Consider the following 17,016-nt stretch of genomic DNA (forward strand, 5'->3'; position numbering starts at 1 on the left):
GTGAATGACACGGATGCTGAGATGGAAAGCAAAATGGAACATGTTGGCTTTAGCAAACCATTTAAAAAGCAAATTGGAAAACAGCCAACACATGCTTTTAGAGTCTCACCCCAAATGCAGTGGAAACAAACTCGATGCCTCCTGCCAAATATACCAGAAACAGAAAACACTCAGGGGTATTTTTGTAACCTGTAAAGGAAATGTCGTTCTCATGCAATCGGATGCCAACTCTAAAGATAGACATTGCTCATTTTAAGTTAATTTATGCCACCAAACTACATTTTATGTCTCATGCTCATGAGACAATTTATGTTTATTGTGAAAAAAAAGACGCTCTTGATTATTAGAACCTGATTTATTATCCAAAATGCATGTTGGTGTTTTTTTATTTTTTATAAAATAATTTCTACACAATTTCTATCATAAAATCATGGTAGTTTCAACTTGATATTTTAAATAAAAGGTTACATGAGTCAAAACCAAGAACTTTTACTTATTTAATTCACAGAAATTGAGAAAATAATCAATTTAAAAAGACATCATTGTATCATTGACAGTATACATTTTTCAAGTACATATTTTATCAGTGTTTTTTTTTTTTGTGGAAAACTTTTATTTCATTACATTCCAAAGCATAATTTATAATGTCATACTTTTTACTGCACTACATTTCATAAATAAAAGTTGTTTTTTTACCTTTTAATACTTAATTACATAAAAAATATAGTACTTTCTTACTTTTAATTACTTGAGTAAAAGTATACAGTACTACATTTTTAATGTAATTAAAGGGTTAGTTCACCCAAAAATGAAAATTCTGTCATTAATTACTTACCCTCATGTCGTTCGACACCCGTCAGACCTCCGTTCATCTTCAGAACAGAAAGGAAGATATTTTAGTTGAAATCCGATCGCTCAGAAAGGCCTCCATTGGCTCAATGCACGGTTCACTCTCAAGACCCTTAAAAGGTACTAAAGACTTCGTTAAAAACTCCATCTCACTACAGCGGTTCTACAATAACCTTATAAAGTGACAAGAATAGTTTTTGTGCGCAAAAAAACCCTAAATAACGACTTATATCATGATGACCGATTTCAAAACAAGGCATCATGAAGCTTCGAAGCGTTATGAATCAGTGAGTCGAATCATGATTTGGATCGCGTGCCAAACTGCTGAAATCACGTGACTTTGGCGATTCAAACCGCTGATTCGACTCACTGATTCATAACGCTTCGAAGCTTCATGATGCCTTGTTTTGAAATCGGTCATCATGATATAAGTCGTTATTTAGGGTTTTTTTGCGCACAAAAACTATTCTCGTCACTTTATAAAGTTATTGTAGAACCACTGTAGTGAGATGGACTTCGTAACAACGTCTTTAGTACCTTTTAAGGGTCTTGAGAGTGTAAAGTGCATTGTGTCAATGGAGGCCTTTCAGAGCCATCAGATTTCAACTAAAATATCTTCATTTGTCTGACGGGTGTCGAACGACATGAGGGTAAGTCATTAATGACAGAATTTTTTATTTTTGGGTGAACTAACCCTTTAAGTATTAAATGATATTCAATATGAAACAGTGTGGTAAAAAAGTACAAGATTATGTTTTGGAAGGTTGTGAAGTAAAAGATTTCCAAAGAAGAACACCGAAAGTGCATAAACTTAAAAATAAAATGACTTTAAAAAGTTAAAATACTTAGGTAGGACTGTCCGCCTCTGATTAAAATATGTCTTTAAACAAATATTTTAAATATGCAGTCTTTATGATGTTTCTATTCATTTGGAGATTAAATGTGAAAAAATTTATTACAATATAAAAATGTTAGTTGCGATTAATTACACAAAATGTAATTTTAATTAGTTTTTTTTTTTTTTTTATCGATTGACTGCTAGTTATAATTTCCTGCTACAACAGTACTAGAATAATACACAAAGTTAAAATAAGGTTAAATTATCACACACCAACTCTTTTTAGTGATGCTTATAGCATTATTTCTAGTCAGTCTGTTAGTGATGTGTGAAAGCTCTTGTCCTGTTATTCCAGATCAAATCGTTGTTTTGTCTGTTGGTGTTTTTCCCCTCCTCAGCAGATCTCACAGACCTGCTTCATCCTGTTGTACAGAGAAGAGAAATCAGTCCCAAATCCCAATACATTAAAAAGACTTTACTCATTACTTCAGTGTTGAAGACGTCATTATTTCAGAGGTGGGAAGGTTTAAGCAGTTTGGATTTGTTTTGTTTTTGATTGACCTCAAAGTCTAAGATGGTAACCGGTTATTGTCAGTGTTGGGGGTTGCGCGAGTTAGGTAATCAGATTACTTTTTTCAAGTAACTAGTAAAGTAACTCATTACTTTAAAATGTACATATATTGCATACATTTATAACGGAGTTACTTTTTAAAATAAGTAATGCAAGTTTATTCCTAGACTAACAACTCCTAAAGAGTCCTAAGAGAGACTCTCCTCTAGACTAAATGTTAGCATGCATTTATTCATCTCATACAAAAATGTAACCGATTTAGTATTCCTCAAAATAATAAACTCATAATATTAAGCCGCATTTCCACCGCAGGAACTTTCTCCAGGAACTGTGTTTCGACCGCAAGGATCAGGGTCTAAATGAAGTTCCTGATATTTCTCCCTCAAAACGTCCCTGCTCGCGTGGTAGTGCTTTTTCAAAGTCCAGGAACTTTCGGGGGTGGGACTTGAGCGCTGAACATGCTGATTGGTTGAGTTCACACAGCATTTTGATTGGTCGACTCTATGCAGCATTTTATTGCAGCCACTATTTTTCAAAGTCTGTTGTGGATGCGGTGCGTGCATTAAAGGTCCCATGGCATGAAATTGTCATTTTATGAGGTTTTTCAACATTAAGTTCCTGCGGTGGAAACGCGGCTATATTCTGCTCCCGAGGTGGTGCTTTTTCAAAGTTCAGGAATGTTTGGGGGTGGGACTTGGGCACTGAACATGCTGATTGGTTGAGCTCACGCAGCATTTTATTTCAACCGGCATTTTTCAAAGTCTGTTGCGATGCGTGCAGTAAGGGTTGTTTGCTATTCGAATCAACAATGGAGTTTAAAAAATACGACCGATGGACCGACGACGAGGTTTTCAGCCAAACTAATAAGCAAAACTGACTTAGATAGATAAGATAGATGAACATCACAATGATAACATGTTTAATTGTTTGCTGAATGGTGATCTTTCTTCTACAATCCCTAAAGGTTTGTTTTGAGCTGCTCCCTCTACTGTACAGGCGTGAATTTGCTTCAGCTTATTCAGTTAATTTTTTTTGTGAAAGCGTCTGTAGAAACTCATAATGTAAAAACTGCACAATGTAATAAGTTACATTATTGTTATAATAAAATGTTCATAATGTAATAATTTTCTCAAAATGTAATAACTTTGACATTATGAGAAATGTATTACATTTACATGTCATATTTTCATTATTGTATAGCTTTTAAAACATAAACAATATTAGGGTGCAATGGGGCTAAAGGCTCCTTTGATTTTATGTTCCTCTAAACCACTAGATGGCACAACTTGCCTCAGCACTTTCCAAAACATCCGCTTTTCAAGATGCACCTTGAAATGTACTGATCTTTGACGCAATCGCAGGCAGCAGCACAGAGTTGATCTAATATTTGATGTTTTTAAAAATGTTGTATATTTAAGGAGCAAATAAGAATCACTTAAATTATTGAATATATTTTGAGACAAAGGTCTTGTTAATTTTTGTCAGTTTTGTTCAAGGTAATTAAAGCAACAGGAAGAATATGTAAAAGTATGGTATTTGGGGTAAAAGGCACCATATTTAACATGATCATAAACAGCGGCTGTCTTTAACATTTGTTGACATGACATGTTTAGATTCAGAGTGTAAGTATCACATATTAAGTTTGATGTCCACCTTAGAGATAATCACCATATTTATAATGAAACCATCATATTTAAAAATGTGATATTAATCATATCACACAATAAAATAATTTATTGTTACTACTGTAAATCTATAATAAATTATTAAGGGATCTCCTTCAATGCTTTCAGAATCTTTACTTTTTAAAATTATTTTGGTTCTATATTTTTAAAATATATTTATTAACATATTTTAATGACCGTATATTTATTGAACAAAAATGTATTATTTTTCAAAATAAACAGAAAATAGTGCAAACTTTGCTAAAGTGATTGTTTTGAACACGTATTAACTTGTATTTTTATCAATACTCTGTGCCTTTTGCCCCATACATAAGACTTTTAAACAAAATAAACAACTTTCATGATTTACTTTCACACAAAATCTGTTGCTCCATAAATGTTCAATACAAACATATATATTTTTTCTGTAATACACTATGGGAATAATGAAAAGCACATTTTTCTTAACGTGTGCCTTTAGCCCGTTGTACCCTACTATTACCTTACAGGTCATAAAAAAAAATCTAAATTGACTATTATTATTATTATTATTATTATTATTTATAATAAACAAAGCATTGATTTTCCTTTATAGTACATTTTAAAAATCTAAATCCAGTCTTAACCTGCTTACAAAATCCACCAGATTACTGATACCACTACGAGTAGTAGTACACTGAAAAAAATGGTGTGTTGGACAAACAATTTGTTCACATAATTTCAACCTAATGGAATTAAGTAATTTTTAAGTAACCGAATTGAGTAGTCTCGCAATGATTATAATTTGGCTTCCTAACAACAGTGGTACCCATGGGGGCTTAAGACCCTGCCTCTTTAATCAAAACACATGTTTATTTTTGTAGTCACTTGACAGATCTATAACACAGTACTCAATAGCTTTCATTATATTTGCCAGCAATAGCAGATCATATATGTGCTAAGTGAGAAATGCTATTTAATGACAAGTGCTGAGTCAGTCCACAGCCTAAGCAATCGCTCCGCTCTTCTCCACTATGGTAACCCAGTGTCAGTTAAATGGTTCGAATAATTCCAACATAATTCAACATTAAACACTAATAAACGATAAAAAGTCTCCCCCTTTTTCTAATTTTGCCCAAAAACACATAAAATAACACAAAATTTCAACAATTTTACTCTAGTCGTCAAGTCCCAAGGAAAGCATGCTGGGAAGTTTCAGCAAAAATCATTTTCGAGTACTTAATTGGTTCACATTCACCCCAAATAATTTAATCTAGTAGATTGCACATTTTAGAGAATTACATTAATCGAAAGCAATGAAATCATGTTTAGAAGAGAAACACAAATTTGTTGCGTAGATCACAAATAATACGATTAAGTAAATTGGACAACATGTGTTTTCCTGTTTTTTCAGTGTAGTTTAAAGGTGCAAAAGTTCTGATTGTATTTATTTATCTGGATTTCAATTTTTAAAAATGTACTGTAAGGGAATAGCCTAATATTTTATGTTTTAAAAGCTATTGCAATGAAAATATGACATGTTTTTGGTGAGTTTATAATGTAGTAATTTTTTCAATGTAAAACTGTTATTACATTATGAGCTCAAGATTTTATTACATGTTGAGAATTATTACATTATTATGAGAATAATGTAATGCTTATTACATTATGTGCAGTTGTTACATTGAGTTGCTACAGCGTCTTTACATTTGTTAAAAATAAAACTTGTTACTACTTCTCACCAGCCCGGGTAAGAAAAGGTTATTTTTTTAAGGACATTAACTTTCCCCAACACTGGTTATAATACTGGTTCAGTTTTTTTTTCTCTCTGTTATATGCCATTGTAGTTTTAGCTCAAGAAATTTAATTCTGTTTATTTATTTTATGTTAATGATTTTTCAATGTTTATGTAAAATGTACCGATTTTCTTTTCCGGCAGTCTCCACAGAGGCAGCCCACACATCCATTCACGACCTGAATGACACAGAGAATCGCCTGGAGCAGAGCCAGACCCAGGATTATGGAGAACAGCACAATGTGCCAGAGAACCACATTCTCAGGAAAGACACAATCGGACCACAGAGTCTTATCCACCAGGTAACTGCTGATGTTCCTGTTATTGCCAGACAGAGAGAAGGAGCTTTAGCTGAAGTGAGCCTCATCTGGTGGCCAGAAAAACAACTGCAATTCTCCCTTGAGTGACGCAATTGCCATTAAATTCACATGAATCCTGCTGACTGTAGTATTAGAATGATCTATATTAACTCCATTGCATTCATTTGATTTTTATTTGAGGTTTTAAGTGTTCTTACTCTGGTTTATTCTCAAAGGGATATTTCCAATCCCCGCCCACCACTTGGCATTTTGGCCCAATAGCCAGAGCTGCAATGGCAACACAACCACAGTAGACCGACCCAAGAGTGCCAAATACAGATGAGAAAACAGAACTCAGCATCTGAACAAAACAACAACAGCATGAAATAGTGAACACATCAAAATAGTCTGTTATGAAAATATTTCACACTGCACATCTCTAGGGAGGTTCTTGTTGTGAATGAATATTGTGAATTTTTGTTCAATGTTTACTCACACGGCAACGGTTTCCACAGCAACCTGCCCCACAGCAGCCTTTGCCCCCGGCTCTGATGGCGGAGCAGCTTGGACACAACATCTGATGAATGAAAGTGAGTGGAAATTGACTTATCATCAACTATGACGTCAAGGACAAGATTGGCCGTGAAGCATTTTAAATAGTGTTTGTATCAAATACTTGATGAAACGTATTCATTCTGGCCATTTAAATATATATTGAGGCGACCTCACTCTAGAAAGTACACTGCTGTCTAATCATTAAGCAAATTTGGTCAAAAGTGTGTATCGACTTATTTTGTTTCTTTGAAATATGTACCTTTACCATCCATGGAATCGTAACATTGCACAAAAGATTATTCTGATTATTAAAATCTATAAAAGACCACAGGATCATGCTGTGTGCAAATACAAATGAATCCTTTTCACATTTCCGGGTTTCTCAAAAGATGAAGTCGCCATAGTTGGGTAAACTTCTACAGCGGTGAATGAGAGAATACTTTAAATACATATGTTTTGTGTCCCCATTTGGTCAAATAGTATAAGAAAAACTCCACAATAGTGTTTTCACAACTTTCAAAAAGAGGGAAAAATAGAGAGATTGATAACGGCAGGCAGAAATAGGTAAATTTTACCCACAGCCGCTGTATTAGAAGCACCCTCACAGCAGCGTTAACCCGTTTGTTTGTTTTTTTGTAATTTGATGCAAAGGTAATATAATACAAAGTATAGTGTTATACATTTTTCTTTAAAAAATTAAAATCTGTGAAAAGGGTTCATATTACAGAGAAAGTGGAGTGAGTTTGATGTGTAACTTAGTGCATTTTGGGAGAAAAAGCGGTTAAAGCTGCACTATGTAAAATGTTTTCAGTAAATATCCAAAAACCACTAGGCAAGTGTTATATATTTTGTTCAGTTGAGTACTTACAATATCCCAAATGTTTCCAACTATTTGTAAATCGTGAGAAATGGCTATTTTACCCGAGGAACCGGGACGTGTGAGGGCGTGGCCTGTCGATGACATCATATCTACGTTCTAGGGCTGTGCTCAGAATATCGATACAACGATACATCGTCATGAACCCCTGACGATGCGCATATCGATACGGCAGCTGCCGTAAAAAAAGACATTCAAAATGGAGAAGAGGTTTTCAGTTAGGCTAATGAATGAACGCCTCACATCCATTAAATAGCAATACTCTTTGTGCTTTGTTGCTATTGATACAAAACAAAGTCTCAGATTTCAAATTACGTCCATTTTTATTACGAAATTCAAAAACATAAATACTGTTTTGGCGCTGTGGCGTGAGAACGCTTTGGCGCAGCTCAGCTCTAGAGAAGCGGCCGCGCTTAGCTCACGTGAACGGATCTTTTCTTTCACCTTAATACTTAATACCAGTAACAGCGTGAAGTAAACATGAATGAACATCTGAGCGTGTGTTAAAAGATAGAGTACAACTTACCGAAACCCATATCATGTCACATGGAATCGCTCAATCAGTGTTTCAAACGCGGAAAGGCGTCAGTAGAACCGCTTGTAAACAATGTCATGTAACGTCACATTTACCTCAGAAAAAACATATCCAGTGTCCATAAACTCATTAGTCAGAAAAATTGACTCTAGAGAGGAGCATTTTGCTAAATATATGCACCATATTCCATATTCATTATAATTTGTAATGTACTTCAATATTTAATGCATGTTTGAATTAATCTGGCAAGTTATGACAGCCACCATTTAAATGTTTATATTTAAAAAAATATGTATATTATGTAATTTGTAAAGTTAATATTATAACTTTATTATTATAAAAAACATGTAATTTAAGTGTTTGTAGCTACAAATCAGTTCATATTTAGCTTTAATATTATTGTACAACTGACTCCCATTGATTACAGCATTAGTTAAGAGATTTGTTTTCCCAAATTTGTTTTACATTCCAAATTTTGCCATGTATTGTACCTGATATATATCCAAAATAATCAATATTGAACCAAGCCTTTCCAAAGTTTTTTTGTGAAAATTTATTTATTTCATTTAACTCAGTTTTTTTTTAAATGACAAAAACAAAATAGTTTTTCAGTTATCACGACTTATAACACTGGTTATTTAATAAACAGATATTACTGTTACTAAACTCTGCTCAAAAGAAATGTAATTCCAAATTGATCCATATCGTGATGCGTATCGTATCGTGACTTCAGTATCGTATCGTGACATTGTTGGTGATACACAGCCCTTCTGTGTTCCCCTCGGTTTCAGGTTTTATTCTGCAGAAACGCTTTCCTCTCACTGCAGTGTGAACAAATGTCATAGCAGCCGCTGAGAGAACGCACAGAGTAACGTCATAACTTCATTAACACACTCAGATGTGTCTAATATGATAAACAGCGCTGCGTTACCTCATACTCATGACCGGAAAAGCGGAATTGGCGACTGTGGCATAATAAAAGTCCCGCTGCTCGTGAGGCGTGTGTTGCGTTCATCTTATTAACAATCGCTCCAGCGGTTCCTCAGCTCCACAACACTCGGTCCTGCTCTGCTTCACTACAGTAACATTAATAATCACATCCATCAACATGATTTCTCCCCGATTCTTTTCCACCGGCTGTGAGCTGAAGATTCTGCACTCAAACGTGGCGTCATCAAACTACGCCTTTGTTTTAAATAGGCGACCTCTAGCGGACGGAAAAGTTACATAGTGCACCTTTAAACTCTTAAAAAAACTAAAGGTTCCAAAATTGAGTTTTCACAGCGACGTCTCAGCGTTCCCAGAGGACCTTTGAGTGAACAGTTCTTAAAGCGATAGTTCACCCCAAAATTAAAAATCTGCCATAATTTACTCACCCTCTAGTTTCTGGCCTGACTTCCATAATATGAAAAGTCAATGGGGGCCAGAGACTGTTTGGTTACCAACATCCATGTTCCTCGGAACAAAGAAACACGTACAGGTTTAGAATAACTTGAGGGTGAGCAAATGATGACAGAATTTTTAACTGTCCCCACTGTGAAAACTCCATTTTGGATCCAGGAATGATCGTATGTAAATGCAACTATTGCTTGATGTGAACATGAGCACGTAACATTACTCAGGATTAATCCATCCTGGTCATATCCAGGATGTTACAATGTCAATATAGTGATTTTTCAGGGTGTGTGAAGCTCTGCATGAGTAATTGTTCTGCTTTTGTTCCTCAAATCTAAAGTTCCTTTATTCAGATACCTTCCCCTAACTACTAGTGCAGTTTCTTATAACACACATGACTTATTCAACCATTCTATTTCTCTTTATCGATCGTTATGCCATATCATATACAATAAAGAAAACGGCACATATACACAGAGGCTTGTAGCCTGATGTCCTATCTAAAACATAGGGGTGAATTCAGGTTGTTTAGGACACATTTCTCCATTGAAATGACTGGTGAAATCAACCCAAATTCCTATAGCATCTCATAATAAGACATGTCTCACAGCACATGAATGATATGACAGTCAAATCCCAAAAATAACTGAATACTCACAAATAGTCCTCCACCAAAAATGCCTCCCATAAGCCAGACCTGCAGGGAAATCTGTCCAGATTCCAACTTTTGCCCATTAGGGAAGAATAAAAGTATATTCGCTATTATACACAAAAAAGCTGAGGGTAGAAGTATTAGCCCCACTAGCCGCGCACACTTTCCGGTACACATTGCGATATATCTGTATTAAAAACGGTATAAATCAAGAGGAATTGCCAAAGGTTGTGTTTTCCTCAGCGCAGCGCAGACTCTGACTGATACCACAGAATGCCCTTTGAGACTTGACTATATTTACAGCCCTTTTATCAGTGCCATTTATGGTGTGTTAGTATAACCGTGGGCAGTGGATGAAGTTACTGTCTAACGTGTAGTGATAAGTGGTTGCGTATGGTTGATCGATGTGGGGATGAGTTACAGTAAAGCCATATCCTGAATCCTGATAGAACAACAAGGCCCTGTTTTACAGCCAATTTCATAATATCTTGTGTTATAAATGGCAACTTTATGACTAAATTTATTGGGCTATTGTAAAGGCCAGTGATATTTCTTCCTCGTCATTTCTCTTTCATTCATTTGACCATCTTTGCTGATGTATAACAAGCATGATTGAAACGCATCAATTATTTAACTGTTTGTTAGAATAACATTTGTTTTTAGAGATGTTCTCTACCCTTAAAGGTCCCATGGTATGAAAATTTCACTTTATGAGTTTTTTTTAACATTAATATGAGTTATCCTATAGCCTGTATATGGTCCCCAAGTGGCTAGAAGTTTTGATGGGTGTAAACCGAGTTCTGGGTGTCCTTCTCTGCCTTTGAGAAAATGAGAGCTCAGACGAGCCGATCTGGAATCTCCCCTGTATGTCGACATACGGGGTTACCTCCCCTTGGAGAAAATTGATTCAGTTTATTTTAGTCGCGATGTCAGCACAGGCTTTACAAACAGACTTTACCATATGGATTCGACAGCACCGCCATGAGTAACAGTGTTCATTAATGCCTGATCTGTGATCAGTGATTTCTGATGTGTAGCTAATCATTCAAGTTCAACACAGACTTTCTTTCTAAAACGTTTATGCATTCGTGAATCAAGCCAGTGACTAAATGATCAACTTCACATTGTTTCTCTAAATAGCATGAAACAAATCTGTTATTTAAATTGTGATTAGACGCTAGATTAGCGATCAAAGAACACTCTTTATAATGTTCGGATCTGTCAATCACACGTCGCGAGTGTATCTGCACACTTGTCCAAACTGTCGTTTTAATGAATGACGCTGTTATGCTGCACAAAGCTCTTACTGTATTCATGTCGATGTCGTGTTTGCTGTTAGTTGTGGTGAAAGCATTTTGTGATGCTGCGTTCACACCAAACGCGAATAGAGCGTCTGGCGCGAGTGACTTTTCAATGTTAAATCAATGGAAAGGCGCGTTTACGCGCATCTGGAGGTCCCGCGGCACAGAAGGCGTGTTTCGCGTGGCGCAAATGACGCAAATTGGACGTCTTGCGCGACACGCGCGTTATACCCGAGTGGTGCTTTTGTGCATTCACGCGTTTGAAGCGAATTCGCGTATGACGCCCGAGTTGAAAATTTTTAACTTTGATGTCAATTTGCGCCACGTTAACCAATCAGGAGCCTGCTCGCTGCTGTCACGTGGTAAAGTGACGTGATGAGAAACCCTGCATAATTTAAAAATACTACTATTGTGCCACACAATGTAGTTTTAAGACTTTTTCAGGTGAGAATGTAGTTGTTTAAAGCTCAAATATGTGGTTTATTTATAAAGAGCGCCTATTAAAAAAAAAAAAAAAATTGCGTTTTTGTAGTTGTGAGATCCAGGCGATTACCGGGCGCTCAGCGCTCATTAACCCCAGCGAGAGCAGCCTTTCCTCGGCCAGTCCTTCTGGCGTCTGCCGCTGGCTCTGATATCCTGTAGTGGTGCGTCTCGTGTGGATCTAACGGGCGATCTTTAGTATCATGAATCTATCATTTGTTGTCTGCCAAATCGTCTTGACTGAGGGCAAAGAGAAGTTTTATAACTTATAACTTAAGGATATTTAAATATGCATGCAGTGAAGATAATAGAGTTGTCTGGACCACATTTGTGTGGTTATTAATGCTTAATATATATTTTTTATGAAAATGAAAAGCAGCAGAGTGGTGTTTTATGACATTTCTCCTGGAGCGCCTTGAACGCCCGTCTATTTCGCTTCAACCGCTTGATTTCTACGCGCGTCCAATTTGCCGCGGACGCGCGAATGGATTCAAAATGTTCACGCGTCAAACTAGACGCGATTTTGAGGCTCTATTCGCGTTTGGTGTGAACACAGCATGAGAGAAAACACTCTGCAATGACGAGATCACTGCATTCACGCGATCAACAGACTTGTCTGTATACTCAATCCTCATCACTGCAGCTTTTCATGTGATGGGAATAGATCCAAAAATAATGCTATAATCAGCACTTTGACGATTCGTTCATCTAGACGGCTGTGATGGTAAAAAAAAAACCTAGTAAAAGTATTCGAGAGGGGTTCCACATGTTACAAAGTTCGTAGAATAAGGAGGAAGAAGACCGGGTCGGCGTGACTGGGACTCGTGTTTATTCAAAAGTCTCAGATACAAACAATACAATTTTCTCAGCTATCTTTCTCCTGCTCTCAGTCTTTCTGGTCCACAAGTGCCCAGTCCATCTCTCTCTGGACTGTAGGGGATGGGTGTATCGATATGAAGTATCGATATATTGATCGATACTGATGTGAGCATCAAAGTATCGATACTCAAGTAAACATATCAATACTAAAGTGTTTTTTTTTGGGGGGGGTTTATTTTATCTTGTTTATAAAGATTATTTAATGCATACAATATGAATATCCTATGTTACCTAATAGTTGTGTAGTATAGGACTATTTTCCTGCTCATCTGAACCATGATCTGAACGCACGCAAATGCTGTAAGACAGAACCAGTCAATCACAGAGAGAGCGTTCACTCACTGTGGACACTGTATTCAAACAGAGCTGCGTTTCCCGAAACTATCATAAGAAACCATTGATGCTTTTGGAACAATACTCATCAGAAGACAAAAAACATATGTTTGAGTTATTTCACAATAAACAAAAAGAAATTGTAGCCTAGAGCAATTAGACTCTTTAAATGTAATTTTAAAAGTTGATATTGATCATGTTCTATTCTGTAACTAATGTTAAAATAAATCATGTCAGAATAAAAAGGTTGCATTTTATGGGTGCAACGTCCTGTCACTGGCAGTCCCTTATTAAAATGAACCATGGTTTATTTTTTTACTACAGTGACCATGGTTAAAATATGTTTACTTGTAGTGTTAACCATGGAAATTTACAAACAGTTTAACTATGTGTTAACACAAATATGATCTAATAAGTTGCAATTAAGGCAAATTGAATGTTAAAATACCTTTCAAATATAATGTTAAGTGAGTATCTTTACCCATTTTACTCTTAGTAATTTTAATAATTTAATACATTTAATCATATAAAAGTTCAGTTTAGAAGTATCATATCGGTATCGATATCAGTGATACTGGCCTTGAAAGTATCGGTATCATATCGAAAACAAAATAAGTGGTATCGCCCATCCCTAGATTCAAGATTCAAGATTCAAGAGTTTTATTTGTCACATACACAGTTATATACACAATATACAACTGGCAGTGAAATGTAAACAGGTCCGCTCCATGGACAGTGCAAATAACAGTTACAAGAAATTAAAATAGAAATAGAATAAAATTAGAATAAAAAGTATTAACATAAGTAGAATTATAAATAAATCAAGTAAAAGATAAAAATAGGAAATAAGATAAAAATAAAAATATAAAAATTAAAATATAAAAATATAAAAAAATAAGTGGATATGATAAGTGAGATAAACTGTAGACTTAGAAATAAGTGGTTAACATAAATATATATATATGTATATATAAAGAAGTATAATGTGCAAGGTTTATTACAGGTTGTTACGCAGTAACAATAGGAAAGTAAAGTGCAGTGCAATGGCAGTATGTGGATGTTAATGTTTAAACTGGATGTTTATGTGTGTGCGGGGGTGAAGTGAAGTCACGTGACTGAGTTCAGGAGTCTGATGGCCTGGGGGAAGAAACTCCTCCTGAGTCTTTCAGTCTTTGCCATCAGGCTACGGAAGCGCTTACCAGATGGCAGCAGGGTGAAGTGAGAGTTTGCAGGGTGATTAATGTCTCTGATGATTTTGGTAGCTCTACCTCTGCAGCGTTTGGTGTAGATGTCCTGCAGAGACGGGAGAGCTGAGCCTGAGATGCGCTCGGATAAGCGCACCACTCTTTGCAGGGCTTTGCAGTCGTGACTGGTGCTGTTCCCGTACCACGCTGTGATGCACTGAGTCAGGACACTTTCTATCGCCCCTCGATAGAAAGTTTTCAGGATGGCTGGTGAAACCCTGAATTTCTTCAGCTGGCGCAGGTGGTACAGTCTTTGCCTGGCTTTTTTCACCTGTGTCTGGATGTGTGTAGTCCAGGTCAGATCCTCGGAGATGTTCACACCCAGGTATTTGAAGCTGCTCACTCTCTCTACCGGTGTCCCGCTGATCATGAGAGGGGAGTATGACCGATGCGGTCTCTTCCTGAAGTCCACAATCAGTTCTTTGGTCTTGTTAACATTCAGAGAGAGACAGTTGTCCTGGCACCATGATGTCAGTTGCTCCACTTCGTCCAAGTATGCCGTCTCATTGTTGTTGGAGATGAGACCCAGGACAACAGTATCATCAGCAAACTTGATGATCGAGGTGGAGCTGTGTGTGGACAAACAGTCATGGGTGTAGAGAGAGTAGAGCAGGGGACTCAGCACACAGCCCTGTGGAGCTCCAACACTCAGGGTGATGGAGGTGGAGGTGAACTGGCCTACTCTCACCGCCTGGGGTCTGCCAGTGAGGAAATCTTCAATCCAGAGGCAGAGAGAAGAATTCAGGCCTAGATCCAGGAGTTTGTGTGTTAGCTTAATGGGAACTATGGTGTTAAAGGCTGAGCTATAGTCAATAAATAGCAGCCTGACATAGTTCCCACTTTTGCTGTCGATGTGAGTGAGGCAGGAGTGAAGGACGTGAGAGATGGCATCTTCAGTCGATCTATTGGGCTGTCGATCAAGCCCTACTGGACTGGCAGGGCTTGCAAAGTCAGACGGTGCATCGCTAAACCACGCCCCATCCGCCACATAATCTAACACTCATTTCAAATCCAAAGATGTCAGCCAATCACAACAGTGGGTGTTTTCCCCGAAGTCTCACAGCAGACACGCCCCTTGAAACAGAGCTTTCAAGCCAGAGGGCTAATATCAGTATAGAAAAAATGCTTTTTATTTCCAGAGGTGGACAAAGTACACAACTCCATTACTTGAGTAAAAGTAAAAGTACTATTGGTTAAATATTACTTTATTACAAGTGAAAGTTGTAAAGATAGATTTTTACTTAAGTAAAAGTACACAAGTACTTGCTTTTAAAAGTACTTAAGAATCAAAAGTAAAAGTGAACGCATTATTTTATTATTGTTGCATTGTTGTATGAATGCACGCTGTTCCATCATGGTGGTTTAACCCAGTCATGCTCCATCTGACATGCTAGCATACCTTCAACTCATTTACATACTTGTTTAAAAGTTAAAAAGCTCTTATCAAAGTCAAAATCATACTAGAAAAGAAAGGTTTCTACATTGTGTTTATTTGACAGGATTATGTAAAAAAACATTTCTGAAAGGACTTCAGTTAACATTATTAGCCCAGCTACGTTTTTGCATGCTAACTAACATCATTGTCGAACGTTACCTATGCGTTAGCGCTGTATCCACAAGGCATCATTTGACCAACCATACTTCATACCAGTGTTAATTTTGACAGCAAATATACTTTTGACTATAACATTTTAGGCATCTGAATTATTTTAGTCTAGTTTTAATTGACTATAATAAGATTTTAGTAGATTCAATAGACTTAAATTCAGTACTTGTGGTCTGGCGTCTGAGAGGCAGTTTTCTGTGTGCACTTTCGTATCACACTTTTTCAGACTTATCCACGTCTGCTCTTCTGAATTTTAACTTTTAAGTACGACCATGGTTGCGCACACTACATCTGGGAACTGCCGCCTTCTATTTTGCCCCCAATTGATTGGTGTTCAAAAAATACTTGGAAATCATTGAACTTCATGTGATCCTACAAGAGTGATTACTGATAGGCTGTCTGCAAAAAAAAAAAAAAAAGAACAAAACAAAGGATTCACGTTTTAAAGAAGTAACCGATTCATCCACTGACTTTCAAAGCGGCTACAACTTTCTACTTCGAGGGCCTTGATAGAAATGTAGAGGAGTAAAAAGTAAGATATTTGTCTTTCAAATGTAGTGAAGTAAAAGTCGTAAGTTTCCAGAAAAAAATACTACTCAAGGAAAGTACAGATACTCAAAAAGTGCACTTAAAGGTCCCATGGCATGGCATTTTTCTATTATTTTATAATGTTTCCTGAGGTGTACTTATATTGTTAGTATGATTTTTACATCATAAAATGTCATAATTTAGAAATAAAAGGCATTTTGTCTATACTGCTGTTTGCCCTGTGGCTGACTGCCCTGTTTCAAGAGGCGTGTCTGCTGTGAGACTTCAGTAAAAACGCCCACTGTTGTGATTGGCTGACATCTTTGCATTTGAAATGAGCGGAGGGGGCGTGGTTTAACGAGGTCTACGAGGCACGAGCTGCTGCCAGAGAGACGGATGGACCTGAGTTCACTTCACATCAGTTCTCTCAGCATGTCTCAGTTCAGGGTGAACTGTTGTAGTTACAGCATATACTTCAGGTTATTAGTTTATTTCTAGTCGGAGGGGCTGTCACTCATGTCAGAAAGTTAGTAACTTTAGTAAATTATGGATCAGCGCTGACTCGAGACGCGAACCGTTTAGAACGATTCAGTCCGATTTGGTGAACTGGTTCGGTTCACTAAAAAGAACCGATTC

General features: G+C 36.8%; 1 protein-coding gene across 1 annotated transcript; it reads right to left on the reverse strand.

The window, feature by feature from the left end:
* Positions 1-1,877: 1,877 nt before the first annotated feature.
* tm4sf5 (transmembrane 4 L six family member 5) lies at positions 1,878-13,756 on the reverse strand. The gene is made up of 5 exons (XM_079811041.1): positions 10,016-13,756; positions 6,492-6,572; positions 6,214-6,356; positions 5,822-6,014; positions 1,878-2,109 (listed from the first exon to the last, which is right to left on the reverse strand). The coding sequence occupies exons 1-5, from the start codon at positions 10,184-10,186 to the stop codon at positions 2,092-2,094; spliced, it is 606 nt and encodes a 201-aa protein (XP_079667167.1). The 5' UTR covers positions 10,187-13,756; the 3' UTR covers positions 1,878-2,091.
* Between the last annotated feature and the right edge of the window lie 3,260 nt (positions 13,757-17,016).

Source organism: Gobio gobio (assembly GCF_949357685.1).
Source record: "Gobio gobio genome assembly, chromosome: 2".
In the NCBI taxonomy this organism is placed as follows: Eukaryota; Metazoa; Chordata; class Actinopteri; order Cypriniformes; family Gobionidae; genus Gobio; species Gobio gobio.

What these genes read in the sequence shown, in the direction of transcription:
- tm4sf5 (XM_079811041.1), bottom strand. Translation starts at nt 10,186, where the DNA reads ATGTGTACCGGAAAGTGTGCGCGGCTAGTGGGGCTAATACTTCTACCC. An exon ending in GCTGTGGAAACCGTTGCCGT is followed by an intron (nt 6,357 to 6,491) that starts GTGAGTAAACAT and finishes TGTTTTGTTCAG; the next exon opens with ATGCTGAGTTCTGTTTTCTC. An exon ending in CCCTTTGAGAATAAACCAGA is followed by an intron (nt 6,015 to 6,213) that starts GTAAGAACACTT and finishes TGGCAATAACAG; the next exon opens with GAACATCAGCAGTTACCTGG.